This window comes from Pogoniulus pusillus, chromosome 8, assembly GCF_015220805.1.
Source record: "Pogoniulus pusillus isolate bPogPus1 chromosome 8, bPogPus1.pri, whole genome shotgun sequence".
In the NCBI taxonomy this organism is placed as follows: Eukaryota; Metazoa; Chordata; class Aves; order Piciformes; family Lybiidae; genus Pogoniulus; species Pogoniulus pusillus.
In genome coordinates, this window is record NC_087271.1 from 7,123,970 (window position 1) to 7,141,996 (window position 18,027).

Genomic DNA, 18,027 nt, shown 5'->3' on the forward strand with positions numbered 1-18,027 from the left:
AAAAAACAAAAAAACAAAAGAGTATCACATTTCTAACACTTTTAATTTTGTAAATATTGAACTGTAAAAAGAAGAAATGAAGGAAACTCAAGTTCAACACAAGGAAAAGAACAAAAAGGAAATCATAGAATCAACCAGGTTGGAAGAGATCGCCAAGATCGTTCAGTTCAAGCTAGCACCCAGCCCTATCCAGTCAACTAGACCATGGCACTAAGTGCCTCATCCAGGCTTTTCTTGAACACCTCCAGGGACAGTGAATCTACCACCTCCCTGAGCAGCCCATTCCAATGCCAATCACTCTCTCTGGGAAGAACTTCCTCCTAACATCCAGCCTATACTTCCCCTGGCACAACTTGAGACTCTGTCCCCTTGTTCTATCGCTGGTTGCCTGGCAGAAGAGGCCAACCCCCCACCTGGCTACAATGTCACTTCAGGTAGTTGTAGACAGCAATGAGGTCACCCCTGAGCCTCCTCTTCTCCAGGCTAAACACCTCCAGCTCCCTCAGCCTCTCCTCACAGAGTTTGTGTTCCAGGCCTCTCACCAGCTTTGTTGCCCTTCTCTGGACACATTCCAGCATCTCAACATCTCTCTTGAATTGAGGGGCCCAGAACTGGACACAATACTCAAGGTGTGGCCGGACCAGTGCCGAGTACAGGGGAAGAATAACCTCCCTTGTCCTACTGGCCACACTGTTCCTGATGCAGGCCAGGATGCCATTGGCTCTCTTGGCCACCTGGGCACACTGCTGGCCAAAACAGTAACAATAAATTAAGTATCAGGCAAACTTTAACACAGTATTCAAAATAACTTCAGGCCATCTTTCCACATCTTATAATGGATTCAAAAGTCCTGCAGATGCTCTCTTTAGAGAAGAGCAAACAAAACCCCACTTATTTCAAGCTTTAAAGCAAACAAGGGCTTATTATTTCTCTCCACCTTGAGATAACATTGTAACTAACCCTTTCCATTTAAACAGACACTTTAAGGAATCATGTAAAAATAATTCATGGCTATTGCCCCTGAATTTACCTTCAAAAACTCTCTGCTCAAGTAAGTACAAATTAGATCTTGGACAAAATATGAATTGCTCCTTTTGGAAAAAATATATTACTGTGAAAAATCTACACCTTTCAAAGCAAACTTGGTTTGTGTGGGGGGGGTTTGTTTGGGTTTTGGTTTTTTTTGTAACATTTCCAGACTTCCACATAGATGAATACAATCTTTTGAGTTACACAACTACTGACCTAGTGCAAGATGTCCCTGACCACAGCAGGGGAGTTGAAACTAGATGATCTTTGAGATCCCTCCAAACCTGACAATTCGGTGATTTTGTGAGATGCTTCAAGTTTACTAGAGTTCACAGTTCCTGATTTGTGAATGCTTGCATGAAGAAAGTCCAAAAACTTTGTCAAGACAGTTGTGGTGGTTTGCTTTGTTTCATTTTCCTGAAGATAATCTAAACAAGTTGAAATATTTCACCACGAACTTTCTAGGTAAAGGATATAGCATTCTTGGGAGTCATACAGGCCACATAAAGTCTCAGCCTCAAGAACTTCCATCTCTACAGGTTACTGAAGTCAGTCACCAAATACAATAAGAAAAAACAATTGTGTATAAAATGTTGAGATGTAATACAGAATTATTTAATGAATACACTGCCTAATACATTTTAACTACTTTGGAGTGCAAGCCAGTAGATGATCTTATGCCAAATCTTCAAGGACTCCGTTACTTTATTCTGCAGGACAGCAAAGGTATGTTTTCACTGTAAGGTTACAGCATTAAGTTATTACTTAATTCAGACTCCCACTTGCTGGCAAGAATTCTGGTACCACATTCACCATCTAGGCACACAAAAGTGGATCTTGCATGAAGTCAGGAGTCCAAGAACAGGTCAGTAAAGCGTGATTCTTATTATTCTGCTTTTGATGTTTTAATTTTTGCTTTAGCTGCCCCAGTAGAAACAGAAGATACTTTAAACTTGCTCTTTTATTTTGAAGACACCTTCAAGGAGTCTGATGAGCACTCTCATTCTAACTGATCAAACTGATACTACTGAAAAAAAGGAAAAAACAATGAAATAAGACTTAATGAGAAAGATGCAAATTGAGACAGTTAATATTAAAAAATAATTTTTACCATTTTTCTTTTTTTTTCAATCAGTCTGCCACTGACATTGTTCTTGGCTAGCAGGCAATAGGTGCACTTCTGTCTAGGCACGAGAATTTAAACATTTAAAAGTTCAACCTCTATAAATTTCCTATTAAAATGAGGAAGTTTAGCACCTACTTTACTAACACCTGCATATTGATCCAGGTTCTGATAAACAAAAGAATAACTTAGAATTAATACTGGCAACAAAAGAGCCAATTAGCACAAACATCTTCAGAATGTACTTTAAGAAAGACAAGACATGAAAAACAAAGATAATGGTATATAGTTATCATCCCATCTCAGTCAGCTAACACTCTGACTATTAACAACCAGATATGGTTTAAGTAGCCTATGGAGTGGCACCAAAAATACTTTCAGAGGTTTAATATGAACACTGAATTATTGAATATAATATGACTTCATTAAGTCAAAGAAAACTTTTTGCCAACCATACCTAGACAGATATAGGCTGACACATCTCCTTTGGTGTCTGACTCATTGATTCATATCTTAATACTGCTTCTCTCAAAAACAGAAAGAACACAGCTGAACAGCTAGGACTATACAACTCTTACATTAGGCAAATAGATTTAAAACACCACACTTCATGTCCATCACAAGGTTTATTACTACTATCTGATCCAGTAATAAGGGGAAATGGGAAAACTAAACAAACAAAAAGTTCCTCCACACACACACTTCCTTTTGAAGGTTTTTCCATCCCCAGCCCAACTTTTCAGAATGATCAGCACTCAGAGCCTTGGGTTTAGCAAAGCAAGTACCCAGAAGTCATTATTTTCAGGAGTGTAATTGTATCCACCTGTGCTCATTAAAGCCACCAGCTAGCTGCAGAAGTGAAATTATATAACATCTCCTATCTGAAAGACACTAAGTTCCTGATTCGCAGCATATAAATACTCCTGGAGATCAAATAAGAGCTACCTGTAAACATGCAGTCACTAAAGTAACCCAATGGATTACACTAAATCATGGAGAGAGATAAAGGAAGCTAAAAAATATCCATAGTAGTAACTGCAACGATGGTAAAAATATCTGAAAGAGCAATCAAGTACAGGTCAAATAAATCTGTTCAACCTCACCACTCAACAGAGGTGAGTGCTTGGCTTCTACAGACAGGCACTTAAGTTATAGAGACCAGTAGGCTCAGAATAAGGCTTAATGACATGAAGTCTTCGAAAGAACAGATCATAAACTACCCCAGATCTACCATGCAAGAATTCTGACAACTGTTAACCTTAGCAATTCACCTTCCTATACGTCCATCCACACGCAGTCTACAACCTCAGCTGACTCTGCCAAACATAACCTATCCAGAAGCTCACACAAATTTATTTACCGTTTAAAAGTGATCTACAGTCAAACTATGGTTTAAATGTGTTCAACTGAAAGGAGTGATATGATCAACTTCTAGGTAGATCACCTCAGCAGATGACTAGTCCAATCAAATCATTTCATTTGGAGTAACTAACGTATTGATTTGCCAGCAACTATTTTAAGGAAGTGATTAAAAGTAATCTGTATTAAACCCAATTTCCTAACAAGAATCTCTAACATTTTCTTTTACACTCCTGAACTCTTGTACAAACTTTTGCTAATAAAAGAAATCAGGTCTGCTAGGAAAAGAATGAAAAGATGTCCAAGCCTGAAACACCCAACATACCTGATAAGAGTATTTAGTGCTTCTGTCAGATGCACATCGTTCATTTCCTTCCTTTATGGTTCTACTGGAAACATGTGCAAACAGCAGCAAGTGGCTGCACATGAATCCTGAAAATATTAATCATCAGGAGAAAGCTATTTTTTAAATTTCTTGGGCAATGTTTCAGATGCAGTTACAGATGATGCAATTTGTAATCTATCACTTCAGACACCTATGAAGGATAAATCTGATGTTAAAAAGTGGATGGACTACTCTCTTTTGACTACAGAAAACACTTGCAACAATGTTTAGGACAAGCACCTAGATTTACAGGAATGAGCTGAAAACTAAAAGCTGTGCAAAAAAAACTAAACCAAACCAAAACCAACAAACACCAACAACAAAACCCTCATACTAAACCAGTGAAATTCACCACTGTAGCAGGATTAATACCTTGTATGGATAAAACAGCTTCAACCTGATTTAAAAACCATTCCCATAATTTCCTGAGAAACCTATATGTCAGAGAAGTCTTAGCTAATTGGATGCAAAGCTGTTTGAAAAACAATTTTCCAGGAGTACTCAAAGGTCCCCTATCAATTGGGAAGAACTCATACCTCAAGGTTCAACAATTAGTATCTTCATTCATACAGCTGAGGTTCTAGAGGTGCAATTCCAAGCTACAAAAGGATTGAAAAGCAATTTGGAAGTAAAAATCATCACGCAAGATGATTTTAATAAGTAAAATAAGTGGCTTGAAAATAGGATGCTGTTATGTAAGTATAGCTGCAAAGCAGGAACCTACAACTGTACAATTACAAGATGGGAACAACTGAGTAGGCAGCAGTTCTGCAGAGAAAGATACAGAGCTACAGTGAATCACAGAGCAAATGAGTCAACAATTCTAGGCTGATGCAAAAATGACAAACATCATATTCTAGTGAAGAAATTAGAGTATTATAGGTTGGAAAGAAGTAGTGATTTTTCAAATCTACTCTCTACTGGTAAGAGTTTAGCTGGAACATTAGATCTAGATTTAAGTACAGAATTCATACAAAACAGACCACAGAGGAAAAGAAACAAAAAACACTCCCAAACCAAAACAGAGTCCAAAAAAAGAAGCTTGACTTAGATAAATGAAGTTGAAGAAAAAGACTTTACTGTCTAAACAGCATAACCAAAATTAAACACTTTTTATTATGTGGAAGTTGTTAAGAGGTAAGGTACTCACCATTCTCACAGTCACCAGGACTAGCATAAGTAATGGGTTTACAGTCTAGCAGAAGACATCAAGATTATGATACTGTTCTAACATGTAGAGATAAATAAAGATTCAAACTGACTAGCAGACGTACCATGGAATCTCTATAATTACATGTTTCCAGAAGTCAAACATCTAAACAAACATCTGCCAGGAATTATGTATATTTAGCTCAACCTGTTTGTAAGAAGGATAACAAATTTTCCAGGCACATTTTCTGTGACTGTAGAGGAGTACAAATCAAAAACCTTTCCTTTTCAAAACAATTAAATTCTCTTCTGTAGTTTCTGAAATAAAAGGAATGGAGAGTAACATAACCTTCCTTACAGAGCAACAAGAGCTTTTTAAAATTTTTCCTACAAAGTAGGTCCCATTATAATGTAAAGACAAAATATATATTAATACAGTTCAACCACTCCTCTGGAAAGCAGTTTTTCTACACTGCAAGAGTCAGCTCCCAGCATGCTGAATGCTGAAATTCAGTGTTTGCAGATGCAATTTCTAAGAAGAAATGATTCCTACTTTCATGCTTTAGACTTGTTAATTTCTCCCCTTTCCAGTTGCTGTGAATTTCATCGCTTAAAATCATTTTGTTATTACAAAACATCTAACCTGACCTGTCCTAACACTGATACACTTTCTCGCAGCAAAATGTCAAGTCACAAAATCTTGTGCTCCTTTAACACTTAAATAAGAATGCTGTTTTCAACTATTATTTCTTTACAACTTCTTCATACAGAACACCTTCAACGTGACTGCTACTATACGCTCACTCTCTTAGAACACCTTACTAACAAGACAACTTTGCCTTGCCTGTTGTGGGCCCCACTCCACTCTGGGCCTCACAACAACAATATAAAACTGGTCTCTCCATTTTTATGGACATATCAAACACACATCAAAAATCACTACTAAATGTTAATGAACAGTACATATTTAAAGGTCTTTTATCAAGAGAGAATTCTCTTCCTATCACCTAAGCCAAGCTGTACTCCCAATTTTAATTGTATTAAAACATGCTTTTAAGAATGTGAAATATGCCCACTGAAAGCTGTGACCATTGGATATTTAGATTTCTTCAGTGGATACATGATTGCAACAACTTATGCTTTTCATTAATCAAAATTAATGGCAACATTTATTTCAGAGAGGGTGGAAAAAAAAATCTTTTACTTCCCCTGCCCACTTCCAACATTTCAGGAATAAAAAGAAAGTAATGAAGTGCATCATCCATAAACACACTCATCCTTTGTACAGACACATATAGGAATACAGAGAAAGCATGACTGAGGTTGTGATCTACAGCAAGGAACTAAAATAACTCAACAGACTCGAACTTCCTTCCTTCTTGGAAAAGGTGAAGGACAGGGTTTTGCTCCAAGTATGAAGGAAGCATTTGTACTGCAGATGATCAAGTCCTGTATACTGCTTTTCCCTACTTCAGTCACAAACTCTTCTTTGAGGCTACTAAGCAATAGTAACCTAGTAGAATTGCAAGATCTGAAACACAAATGTGCCTGTTTACCTCTCTTCCTACTGTCACATTATGGCAGTATTTAGAGGGCAGATGGAGCTATTAACTCCTCTAATCGTGTTTCATTTGTGCATCACAGAACAACAGCATTGGAGAGCAAAGAAATTTGGTTTGGATCACGTTTTCTATAGAAACTAACAGCAAAGTACCCTGCAAGTTGCTTTACACATCCAGTAGAAAATCAACCAATAAACCCCAAGACATTTCAATCACAGGCTGAGAATTTCCATTCCAGCAGAAAAAGGCTTTCAGGTTAGAATGCTGGATTATATAATTGCACAGGAGCTACATACTCAGGAATTCTTGAGTAAAGACCACAGCAATCAAGTACTTACAAAAATGTTCACTACTACTATTTTACCTCTCATGACTGTCTAGCTAATAACACCACATATAAAAAAATTGTATACTTGCTCAGATTTCACAAAGTAAATTAAGCAGAATCTATTGACAAATATTTATATTTTGACCTTTTTTCTTTTTCTTAAGTGATTAGCATTCACTTAGTGCCATGGTCTAGTTGACTGGCTAGGGCTGGATGCTAGGTTGGACTGGATGATCTTGGAGGTCTCTTCCAACCTGGTTGATTCTATGATTCTATGTATGTCACTAACTACTCACCTTACTGAAATTTCGCTAGGTTCAGCCACTTAAAAAGTAGCTTTTTGGAAGGACCTCACTGAATGGTTCCCAGAGGCATTATAAAGGAATACATAATAACGTTCCAGCCCCAAATGCAAAACATGCAAAATTCCAGAAGGGGGAACCTTTTCCTGTTATTCTACAAAGAATGGGGTTAAAGATAGTGACTCTTAAGACCTAACTCACCTGCCAAGGAAACACCTTATTTTTGATTTACAGAAAATTAAGCAATCAATTCACCACAGCTCTATTAAGATAACAATAATGACAAAATAACACCACCCCAGCATGGTAAATTTTCAAAACGCTTCTCTCAGAAGACCTCTGCAGGCCTGGTTTTCCTGCAGGCCAAACAAGATTTCAGGCATAGAATAACAGGTCTGGCGTTCCTCAAGGCCCAGGTTTTCAAAGACAGAGTAGCGATGCCTTTCGGAGACATTACAATCAACTCCATTTAGGCTCAGAGACAAGGAGAGCCTTCTGTATTGTGCAGGCCAAAACCTGAAACATTCTTTCTCCTGAACCGTTCTTACTGCTCAAGCACCCAAATGGCCACAGGCTACTGTCACACATGTCAGAACTCACAGCGCACATCCAGTTCCATTGCCAGCCCTCAGCCCAGCTCTTAAAAAACAGCGTTAGGAACGTTTTCTAGACAACAAACACGAATCACCAGTGTTTACTCGCATCCTAGAAGGGTGCCTCGGGTGAGAAGTAAAATATCATTTACAGAGTGCGATTTCTCAAATAAAATCGTGCTAGTTCTGGAAGACAACAATAACTCGCTAATGGAAACTGGGCCCCTAGTCTGAAAGTTGACAGGTAATTAAAGGAAACCGGGAAACCCCACAAGGTGTAAGGCAACCGAAAGATGAAGGAGCAAATCCATTTCCTCCGCACCCCCTACCCACCTCTTTCCCAGCTCCTCAGGGAAGGGCCCGCACGTCCTCGGGAGCGAAGCAACCAAGCAGGAATCAGCATCAAAGAAAGGGAAGAAGACGACGCCACCTACCTGTCCCAAAGGCTTTGGCCACCAGCCAGGCGAGATTACAGGCGATTTTCGCTCGGGAGAAATCATAATGGTCAAAGGGTTTGATGGCAGGAACAATGAAAGTCTTCCTCATCTCCTTGGCGTCTGCGGCATCCCCCATCTTCTCACAGGACCCTTGGCAATTGGGAACTTACATGGTTCTTCCTCCTTCTTCTCCTCCCGCGACTGGAAGAGAGGTCTGTAAATACGGCCACAGCAGCTGAGGACAGCGCTGAACCCAGCTGTCCGTAAAGGACTAACGCCGCCTCCCGCCTTCCTCTGCACAGGAATGTGGCAGAGCCCGAGCGTCCTCTTCTTCCTCCTCCTCCTCCTCCTCCTCCTCGCTCTTTGTTTCAATTCACTCACGATTCTACCTTCTGTCCTCCGGAAAACGGCCGCCGGTGGCCCCGATGCCCCCTTCCCTGAGAATACCCTCCAGGCAGGGCTGGGCACCCCAGGCCGTCTGGGCCGCCAGCCCCTTGACCGAGGCCGGGGCGGGAGCCGCCGGCAAGGCCCCCGCAGCCGCAGCGGGCCGGGACGCGGCCCTTCCCGGCGCCGAAATGTCAAAACGCCGGGGACCAGCCCCAAAACACTGCGCAGCCCGCCACGCCGCCACACCTCGGCGGCGGCCCGCAGCGGCCCCGGAGCAGTGTCAACTACCCCGCCGCTGCCTCGCGCCCAGACGCTGCCTCAGCCGCCCCCCAGCAAGGCGACGTGCTCCCAACTCCCTTCGGCAGCTGCCGCTGCGGCTTTCCACCCGCGGCTGCCGCACTGGCTAGGCAAAGCTCGGCTGCGCATGCACGGAGGCTGCCGCCACCTCCCCGGTCGGGCGGGGCGGGGCAGGCAGCGCGGGAGAGGAGGGCCGGGCCAGGCCGGGCCTCCCTCCGCCGCCGGCAGGCGGTCACGTGGTCGCCCCCGCCGCACGGGGGGATTCTTGGCGCCGGGCCGGGGCCTCGCTTCAGGCGCGGTCGGTCGGTCGGGGTGGGGCTCGTTTCCAGTTAGGGGAGCGTGGGTAGGCTCGGCTCGCTTTTAAGCCAGCGGCAGCGGGAGAGAGGGGTGGAGTGTTTCCCGCCGGTAAGGGGGTGCCGGGTAGTGTCTGGCTGTGGGGAAAAGGGCGGTGTCCCTGGGCCGCGGGGCCCACCCGCTGCCTCCTTGGCCGCCGCCACTTCGCACTGTGGGGCTGGGCGGGCCTTCCCCCGCGCTGCCTTGGCCTTTTGCGGCGTCTGCTGGAAAGGTCGGGACCAGCCCCCAGCGCGGAGGGGCTGCGACGTGCCTTGGGTGTTAAGGGAAGACTGAGCAGCCGCCGGCATTCTGGCTGCAGGGGAGCCGCATGATTAGAGCAGGAATTGCTGCTGAGGAGGCGGGTGTCGTCTGTCCCTTTCGTGTGTGTTCGTTCTCTCTATTTAAAATTGTGTCTATATGTAATTCCTCCAATACTTGGGTAGAAAAATGCCGGAGCCTTAAAATGCTTCGGGGCCTGTTCACGGAATAACTCAAATAGAGAGGCAGTAGTAGGAATTTACCCTGGAGACCATCAGCTGCCTCATTCACAAGCACTCGGGCTGTTTCTGGACACGTATGAAATCGTCTCAACAGTGGCCTGTGTGCACAGAAGTCTTAGTCACAGTGGGAACTGGTAACGGGGTGATTAATGGCCAGCATTCAAGCAGAATTGGCTGGCTTGGCTTTGAAATGGGGGCCCGCGGGTGTGGCCGTGCTGCTGACCGCCTGCTGCTGACGGCAAGGCCCTGCCCCTCCTTTCCATGTGCGCTGTGTAATTGGGTGACCAGCAGCGCTAGCGGGTAGTAAATTGGTTCTTTTGGCAGCAAATAGTCGCTAGGTGTCTTCCGTCCCTGCCGGCCTGGGTGCTCTGGCAGCTTTGTGGTGAGCTACTTAAAAAGCTGGTCGGTCTCAAACTGAAGAGTTCCTTTTTGTAGTTGCTTTTTCATCTGGCTGAGCGTTCTTGGAACGCTAAAGGAACATTTACAGTAGTTATTGACTAACCTATGGGGTTTTTTTCTGTTTTTTGTTCTTTTTCTCCCCTTTCTTGTAATTTAATGAGTGTCTTTCCAAACTGCCAGCAGTGTGCCCAGGTGGCCAAGAGAGCCAATGGCATCCTGGCCTGCATCAGGAACGGTGTGGCCAGTAGGACAAGGGAGGTTATTCTTCCCCTGTACTCAGCACTGGTCAGGCCACACCTTGAGTGCTGTGTCCAGTTCTGGGCCCCTCAATTCAAGAGAGATGTTGAGGTGCTGGAACATGTCCAGAGAAGGGCAGCAAAGCTGGTGAGGGGCCTGGAGCACAAATCCTACGAGGAGAGGTTGAGGGAGCTGGGGGTGTTTAGCCTGGAGAAGAGGAGGCTCAGGGGTGACCTCATTGCTGTCTACAACTACCTGAGGGGTGGTTGTGGCCAGGAGGAGGTTGCTCTCTTCTCTCAGGTGGCCAGCTCCAGAACAAGAGGACACAGTCTCAGGCTGCGCCAGGGGAAATTTCGGCTCGAGGTGAGGAGAAAGTTCTTCACTGAGAGAGTCATTAGGCACTGGAATGGGCTGCCTGGGGGGGTGGTGGCGTCGTCGTCCCTGGGGCAGTTCAAGGCAAGGTTGGATGTGGCACTTGGTGCCATGGTCTAACCTTGGGCACTGTGGTAAAGGGTTGGACTTGATGATCTGTGAGGTCTCTTCCAACCTTGGTGATACTGTGATACTGTGATACTGTGATTATGTGATTATGTTTAGCCCCACTTAATATCTGGAGAAGACTAGACACAGACTTGTCAATACACTGTAACATTTCAAATAACATTTTAACCAGACTGTTATTTTTTACTGTTTAAAGGGAACTATGAATTGATCTGGACAGAGATTTTCCATTGTTACGTGGTCATAGATGATTCTAGCACTTTGTGTGCACAATGATACAAATACTGTGATTATGAGGCCTCAGAATACCTCACAGTTTTACTGACAGGACTCTATATTTACTAGGAATTAAAGAATTTTGGAGGTCAACATTTGAAGGGATCGTTGCAGACTATCTCCCTACATTCTCTGGGATAGGATTCCCAAACTGTTATGCATGCTGCTCGTAAGTGGTACATGTTTAGCTACAAAATTAGGAGATGCTGTTGTCAGTGTTCAGCAGAAGGGAAGGGAGGAGGAAAATTTAGAAATCCTTGCTTTAGAATGTTTCTGGCTGAAATTGCCATATGTTGTACAGCAGAAATAAGGATAACACCAAGTCTAAACATATAGATGTGACTTGGGAAAATGGTCTCTAGTCAGTAAAAGTATATGCTTAGTTTTCAGCAATTGAAGTGAAGCCTACATTTGCACATTTTCCTGATTTTTATTGTATTTTTTAAATATATATACACACTTTGGAAATGTTATTTTAGACACTCACCATTTGAACTATTTTTTTTACATTGCCACAAGAGAACTAGTTTAATTGTTCCTATATATTTAACAGCAAGCACCTGGTGTTAATAAGCTTTAAAACCTCATATGTTGAGAGGTAAAAAAAAAGTTCAAGATCCCAACTCATTTGTTTCTTGTATGATTAAGAAAATACTGAAAAACTAGATCCATCTACAGGAAAACAAGCTTAGGAAAACTATAAGGCCATATATGATAGCTGTAGGATACATTTTGAGTTTTAAAGATTACAGACTAGTCCCTATAAAATAACAGGAAAATTTCAGAATCAACCATCTTACAGAAGTGTAATAATCCAAATAGAGTCATCAGTTAATGTATTCTTGTACTTATCTTATTATGCCCTTGTCCAACATGTATATGTATGTACTGCAAGGCTAGTGACACTTACCTGAGGCCAATAAAAATGTGTCTAATCATCCAAAATTCTTGCAATTGTAAACCCTTCTTCTTCAAAAAAAAAAAAGTGCATATTGCTTTAGAGAATGCATCTCAAAAATGGCAGTAGATACTATTATCAATAAGTAGATATATAAACATTGCTCATTTAAAATACAGAAGTCTGTGGGTGCAGCCTTCGTGCTGATGAAACTTGCTCAGAGTTGCAGAATAAAATCTTTTAAAGCCTCTATTGTGGTAACTGTAATTGAAGTGTTCTTTAATTTGCTTAGTTCTCTTAGAAGTGAATGCATGACTGTAAAATCTAGTATATCTAAATGAAAGAGACAACATCATAAAAAAGTTGCTGGAGTTCTTGTGCCAGTTCTGTGTATACAGACATGCCAAAACGTGATCTTGCTTAATGCTTTGTCAAAGATAGCAACAGTCAACATGGAAGATGATTAAAGCTTGCTCTAATTGTTCATAATAGATAAACAGAAAAACTGAGTGAAAAGTCATCCCCTTCTACTCTGGTCCTCTTTATCCATCTTAAAATATTTTAAATAGTGATAATCTCTTCTGTAAACACTCTGTCTGCTGCAAAGTATTTTATACTTCAAAGTTCAAGTGGAAAAACAAAGTATTAAGGATTAAACCAAGCAGCCCACAAAGGTTTTGGTGGTTTTTTTTGGTTGTTTGGAAGTTGTTTTTTTAAACTCCTTTCTTCTCTCTCCATCTATTCCAAATTAGAAACATTTTATTAGTTTTATGCTGTAATTAGATCATACTTCGTTGCCATGTGTCTACACAGTGGGTGTACTAAGCCTGTAGTCAGTGTCAGGGAAAAGGAACAAATATGACCATGAAGCTGTGAATAACAATGTGGATGCCAGTTGTTGCTAATAGTCTTAATCTCAGGAGATGGTGGAATGAGGCTTAACTACTAATTCTATACCTGTGTCTTCTTGGTTAAGATTCACTTGTCTTCCAAAAAGACTATGTATATAATAGATGCCTTTAGATTACATCTAGTGCTAGCCTGGATTACAGAGTGTGTTCAAACTGGAATAAAATTTAATATGTAATTTCTTCTTAATACTTGATGATAAAGGTAAAATGTTTTAAATTAGTAATATCATTGCTGGTTTTGACAGGGCACTTTATAGCCAGACTCAGTGTTAGTGAACAGTTTTATCAGGCTGCTTACAAAGGGTAGTCAGAACTTTTGCATTTCAACTTAGCTGGTTGTATGAGGGCAAATCCACAGAAGTTCACTCTGCTGTGTAGTGCTTCAATCTTGATGTTGGAAAAAGGTTAGAAGGATAGGAATAACACAGTGGGGATATTGTCCTTAATTGCTGCTATCAAAGTTGCCTATTTCAAGTGTTCTTATCTTGGCTGGTTGATTCATCCTTTTTTTCTGGTTACTTTGGTGTCGTTTGAGACTTGTAAAATTTGTTTTAGATGTTATAATCTGTTTTTCACACTGGATCTTTTGTGATCTCCCATCTTTTGCCTTAGTTTAGATGCTATCAGTTAGGATAGAAATGATGATGGCTGATGGGAGGGTTGCTTCCTGTGGCCTGTAACCTCTGGCCAAGAGGCAGCATGCACAGCCTGATGTGATGCAGTCAGACTGTCAACATGCAGACCAAGAACATGTCATGTCCTAGTGTGGTCATTAAGAAACATGCTTGTTCACTTCGGCAGGTTTTGTGTTGGGTAGGTGTGGCTCAACAGGTAATCATTAATGATTCTGTAACCTTATTGCAGCTGAAGGATGATTTGTGGAGTTACTGATATTCCAGTCTCTTAAACTTGCAGTATTTCATTAAATATACTTCCTGATATTCCAGCCTCTTAAACTGGTAGTATTTCATTAAATATACTTATTTATAAGTGGTGGTAAAACCTGTAAAACTCTAAGACTTAAGGGATTAGAATTATTTAGGTATTTTCAAGTAAGTGATTGTTTGATTCATTAAACTTCCCTGGCATTGTTACTGAAATGCATGTATGTAATTTCTGCAAGGTAGGAGTTTTCTCAGTTCGTGATTTTAGAAGGGAGTGTGTTTCTCCCCTTTCAGGATGAGATGAAAGAACAATTATGTAATTATTTTCTTTCAAATTATTAATTTGTAATCAGAAAGCATTGGCATTTAAAAGGCAAGAAAACAGTTTACCAGCTTTGCAGGTTCAATAGAGTTGTGAATGAATGGGAGAATAAAGCTTTGTATTGCATTTTTACTTGTGTTGTCTGTGATGTTAAAACTTTTTCCTTTTTAAAATGCTAACCATAATTTTTAAAGTTGAATTAGATACTCCAGCTCATTTACTAATGAAATCTGCACAACTGAAAAGCTACACAGCAAAAATAAAATTAGGTACCCAACAGTCACTTCACTTAGTATTTGGATGCTCCTGGTTTCATTTCCTGAGCTTGGCTTTGACCTGGTGTAGCTTTGTGAAAGGATGGGGGGCAGGTGCAGGAAATAAGCATCTTGCTTCTCTAATTCCACTGGGTCATCAACCAGGTGATATATCTGTCCCTTTCCTGTGGTCTTAATGGCAAAACCTCTCATCTCCCTCAACGTGCACTGTTGTTTGGTTCACTTGTCTTTTTTTTTCTGATTATTTTGATGTCTTCTGAGATTTTACTTCTTTTAAATGTTATAATCTTTGTCACCCATCTCCTAGAATTGTACTTGGCATAGGAGTTTTTAGATGACTTTTCCCAGATTTGCTATGTAGTACTCCTTAATTTCAGTGTTTTCTTGTTCTTGATGTGCCACTGTTGCCAAGTTATCTGTAAAGAGAGTAAATACACTGCTGTAACTGGTACTTTTAATTAAGAGCTGTGTATGGAATAGATCCTACTCTTTTATTAAGTGCAATCTATATAATTCTTTTATGGCCACCTAGTACCTAGTGTGTTTTCTAAGGAAAATACAAAGCATGATTTTATGACTATAACCTTTAAATACAAGAGGTAGCTTAGCTGCTCTGCCAGATAGATTATATAATATATATATAGGGGGAAATGTAAATTCAAACACCAATTTGTACAGAAGTAAGATGCAGTGTAACTACCATTATGGTGGCTACTAAATACTGCTTTCTTTGAACTCCTGAGACTCTGGATTTCAGGTTGTGCATTCGGGTGTAAGAAGTTTAAATCAGTTAGCAAGACTTTTTTAGCAGGTCTGACTGGGAGCAAGTACTGAATTGTGTGCTTTTCCTTGTTGAATTATACTCCAGTGAAGAGACTGGCTGACTTTTTTATTCTGCTTCTGCATGTGAAGAAAGATTTGAACATTCATAAAAGCTCATTTGTTTTGAACCTATACGTGATTTTAGCAAAGCATGTGAATAGACTTCAGTTTCCCATCTTTTGGCCCTGCTTTCAGTTTCCACTGAAGTGCACGTGTGTCTGAATGAGACCAGCAGTGAATAGGAGAGAATGCCCTGTTAGAACAGTTAGATTCTATTGTTTATCAAGGAGGAATTATTTTTGGGAAGGGATGATTTTCCACTAATTTTTAGTTTAGGGAATTCCTTCATTTCGATTAACAGACTGAGAAATTATAGGCTATTGAGAATTTTTAAATGATTACTTCAGGGAGCAGGTGTAAGTAGCTGATGTACTGGTTAAAAAGTGGCTGTGGAAAGTGTGTATCAAAGATTTTTATTGTAACCATTTATAGTGACTCTCGATGGTGTGATGGTGTTGCAGATTTTGATGATGCATGCAGGGTGAAGTCATCACAACCTGAGCGCGTCAAACTCTGTTATATTTAATTCTGTTGTGGCATAACTTGTTTATAGTATTTCCAAGTAGCTTTACAGGATATCAGGTACCTTACAGTTTGAAGCATATCCAATGCACAAAAACGAAATTATCATTTTGGTTGGAAAAGTCTGACTGTTAACCCAGCACTGCCAAATCTACCCCTAAACTGTGTCACTCAGCGCTACATCTACATGTCTTTTAAATACCTCAAGGGATGGTGACTCTGCTGCTTCCCTGAGCAGTCTGTTGCAGTGCTTTCACAACACTTTCAGTAAAGAAATTTTTCCTGATAACAATTCTAAACCTCCGCTGGCACAACCTGGGGCCATTTCCTCTTGCACTGCCACATTTCACCTGTGAGAACCGGCTGAACCCCAACTCACTACAGTCTCCTTTCAGGTAGTTGTAGAGAGTGATGAGGTCTAAGGGATGTCTAAGCCTCATGTAGAACAACTTGATTAAAATATTCCTTTATTTCAATATATATTAGAAACATTGAAAGAGCAACAATTACTTTAATAGCTGCCTGAAACTAAATGTAGGTATATATTTAGCAATAAAACTTATCTCCAGTGAGGATTTTTGTGAGATTTAGGTTAATCCTATGTGTGGATTCTATTTGAAATCACTGATGCTACAGACATGATTAAGTGTGTATATAATTGTGTTTCTGGATTAAGGCTGTCCTGCAGAATGCTTGTGTTTGAAGATAAAATGTGAATGATTTTTTAATTCTAGAAAGTCTTATGAGAGAAATTAACTACAAAAAGGATTATACACTTCTGTGGTTATTCTGTCCACACTTGGTGTTCTTGATATATATTACATATGGCTCTGTTAAAGCAGAAGGTGTTGTCTCAGCTGTCTCACCTGGGCAGGCAGCAGTCACCGTTCTACTTGGCTTAAAGAATAGAAATGTCTGTCCTCAGCACAGTTTCAGAAACTGAGTCCTTTCTTTGTATTGGCCAGTGGAATTTAATATGGTTGAAGAAAAGGGCAAGCAGACTGAAACTTGCTGCTGAGTGAAAGTTTGGACCCTAGTTATCATGGCCACTGCACTGGAAGCAGGCTGAGAAAGACAGAATGCACCTGAGACTTCCATGTCTGCCCTGTAATTTAGGCTTTGACTTAACAGCCACAGTACAGTCCTTATGGGTGATAGCTGACTAAATGAGAGCCCAACCAATCTGGGGAAGAATATGCTAGCAGGAAGGGTGCCAAAGCAAGGGGTTCATTATATGAAATATCAAAACTAACCCCTGGAGGTTACTTTTGTACCACCTTTCAGGGTGACATGTCTTCTGTGTTTGTGAAGCTCTTTTTCCCTGTTTTTGATGCTTAACAGGAAGGAAGCAGTTGCCTGACTGCTGAATGTAGGGTAACATAACATTTCACTGCAGTGAACCCCTATGTTGCTACAGGTCCAGCTTGTTCAGTGATTGTTTTGCTATGCATAGGGTAGCTGTTGAAATTGGGTATTTGAGAGTCTCTGTTTCAGATGGTAGTATGGTCTTTCAGAAGTGGGAAACGTAGTAAATTATGGTCACCAGAAAAGAAGGAAAAGCAGAAACTGGCTCAGTAAGAAAGTATGTCCAAGGTAGAGGGCACACTGACATGTTTTTTTCCCCTCTTTTACCGCTAAGACCCTAAGTGATATTGTACTGTCTTGTACTATGTCCTAGAAATTCTAATCAGAGACCAAGATGACACAGTGGAAGTGCAGAACCAAGTGATGAACAATTTTAGTTCAGAGTCATGATGACAAAAGTTTTGTTATTGCATGCTTAGTCTTACAGTATCTAAAAGAGGCTCTGATACTGTTAACGTTGCTCTTATTCCTTTAAGGGAGGTGGGTCCCACAGAAATAACCTGTTCACTAGCAGCAGTGAGGATTACTGGGTATCAACAGAAGATTAAGAGCCATCTGCATGGAGATGCTCTGTGTCTGTGCTTCTGCAGGTTCTTTAATCACTAAAGGAAGACAAGTCATGCTTCCCAGGGCAAACACCCTTTTGTAACCACTGACTACCTTTGTGGCTTCTTGCAGAGCAGACAGTGTCAGTAATGCAGAAGCCTTTTTGCTCCTTTGCGTTTTCCCTTGAAGTTCCACTGTTTGGTAGCAGCTCTTTGTTCTTGCTTG

At 41.1% G+C, this 18,027-nt stretch overlaps 2 protein-coding genes across 6 annotated transcripts in view; one reads left to right on the forward strand and one right to left on the reverse strand.

The window, feature by feature from the left end:
* CAMSAP2 (calmodulin regulated spectrin associated protein family member 2) overlaps positions 1-9,236 on the reverse strand; it is a 93,610-nt gene extending 84,374 nt beyond the window's left edge. For all 4 annotated transcript variants that reach the window (XM_064147122.1, XM_064147120.1, XM_064147119.1 and 1 more), the window contains exon 1: positions 8,265-9,236. In XM_064147122.1, coding sequence (XP_064003192.1) covers positions 8,265-8,403 — 139 coding nt within the window. In that variant the 5' untranslated portion in view covers positions 8,404-9,236. The remainder of the gene's footprint in view (positions 1-8,264) is intronic.
* A 32-nt stretch (positions 9,237-9,268) lies between these two features.
* Positions 9,269-18,027, forward strand: part of DDX59 (DEAD-box helicase 59) — a 35,956-nt gene continuing 27,197 nt past the window's right edge. For both annotated transcript variants that reach the window (XM_064147123.1, XM_064147126.1), the window contains exon 1: positions 9,269-9,356. The gene's annotated coding sequence lies outside the window, so the exon portion shown is untranslated. The remainder of the gene's footprint in view (positions 9,357-18,027) is intronic.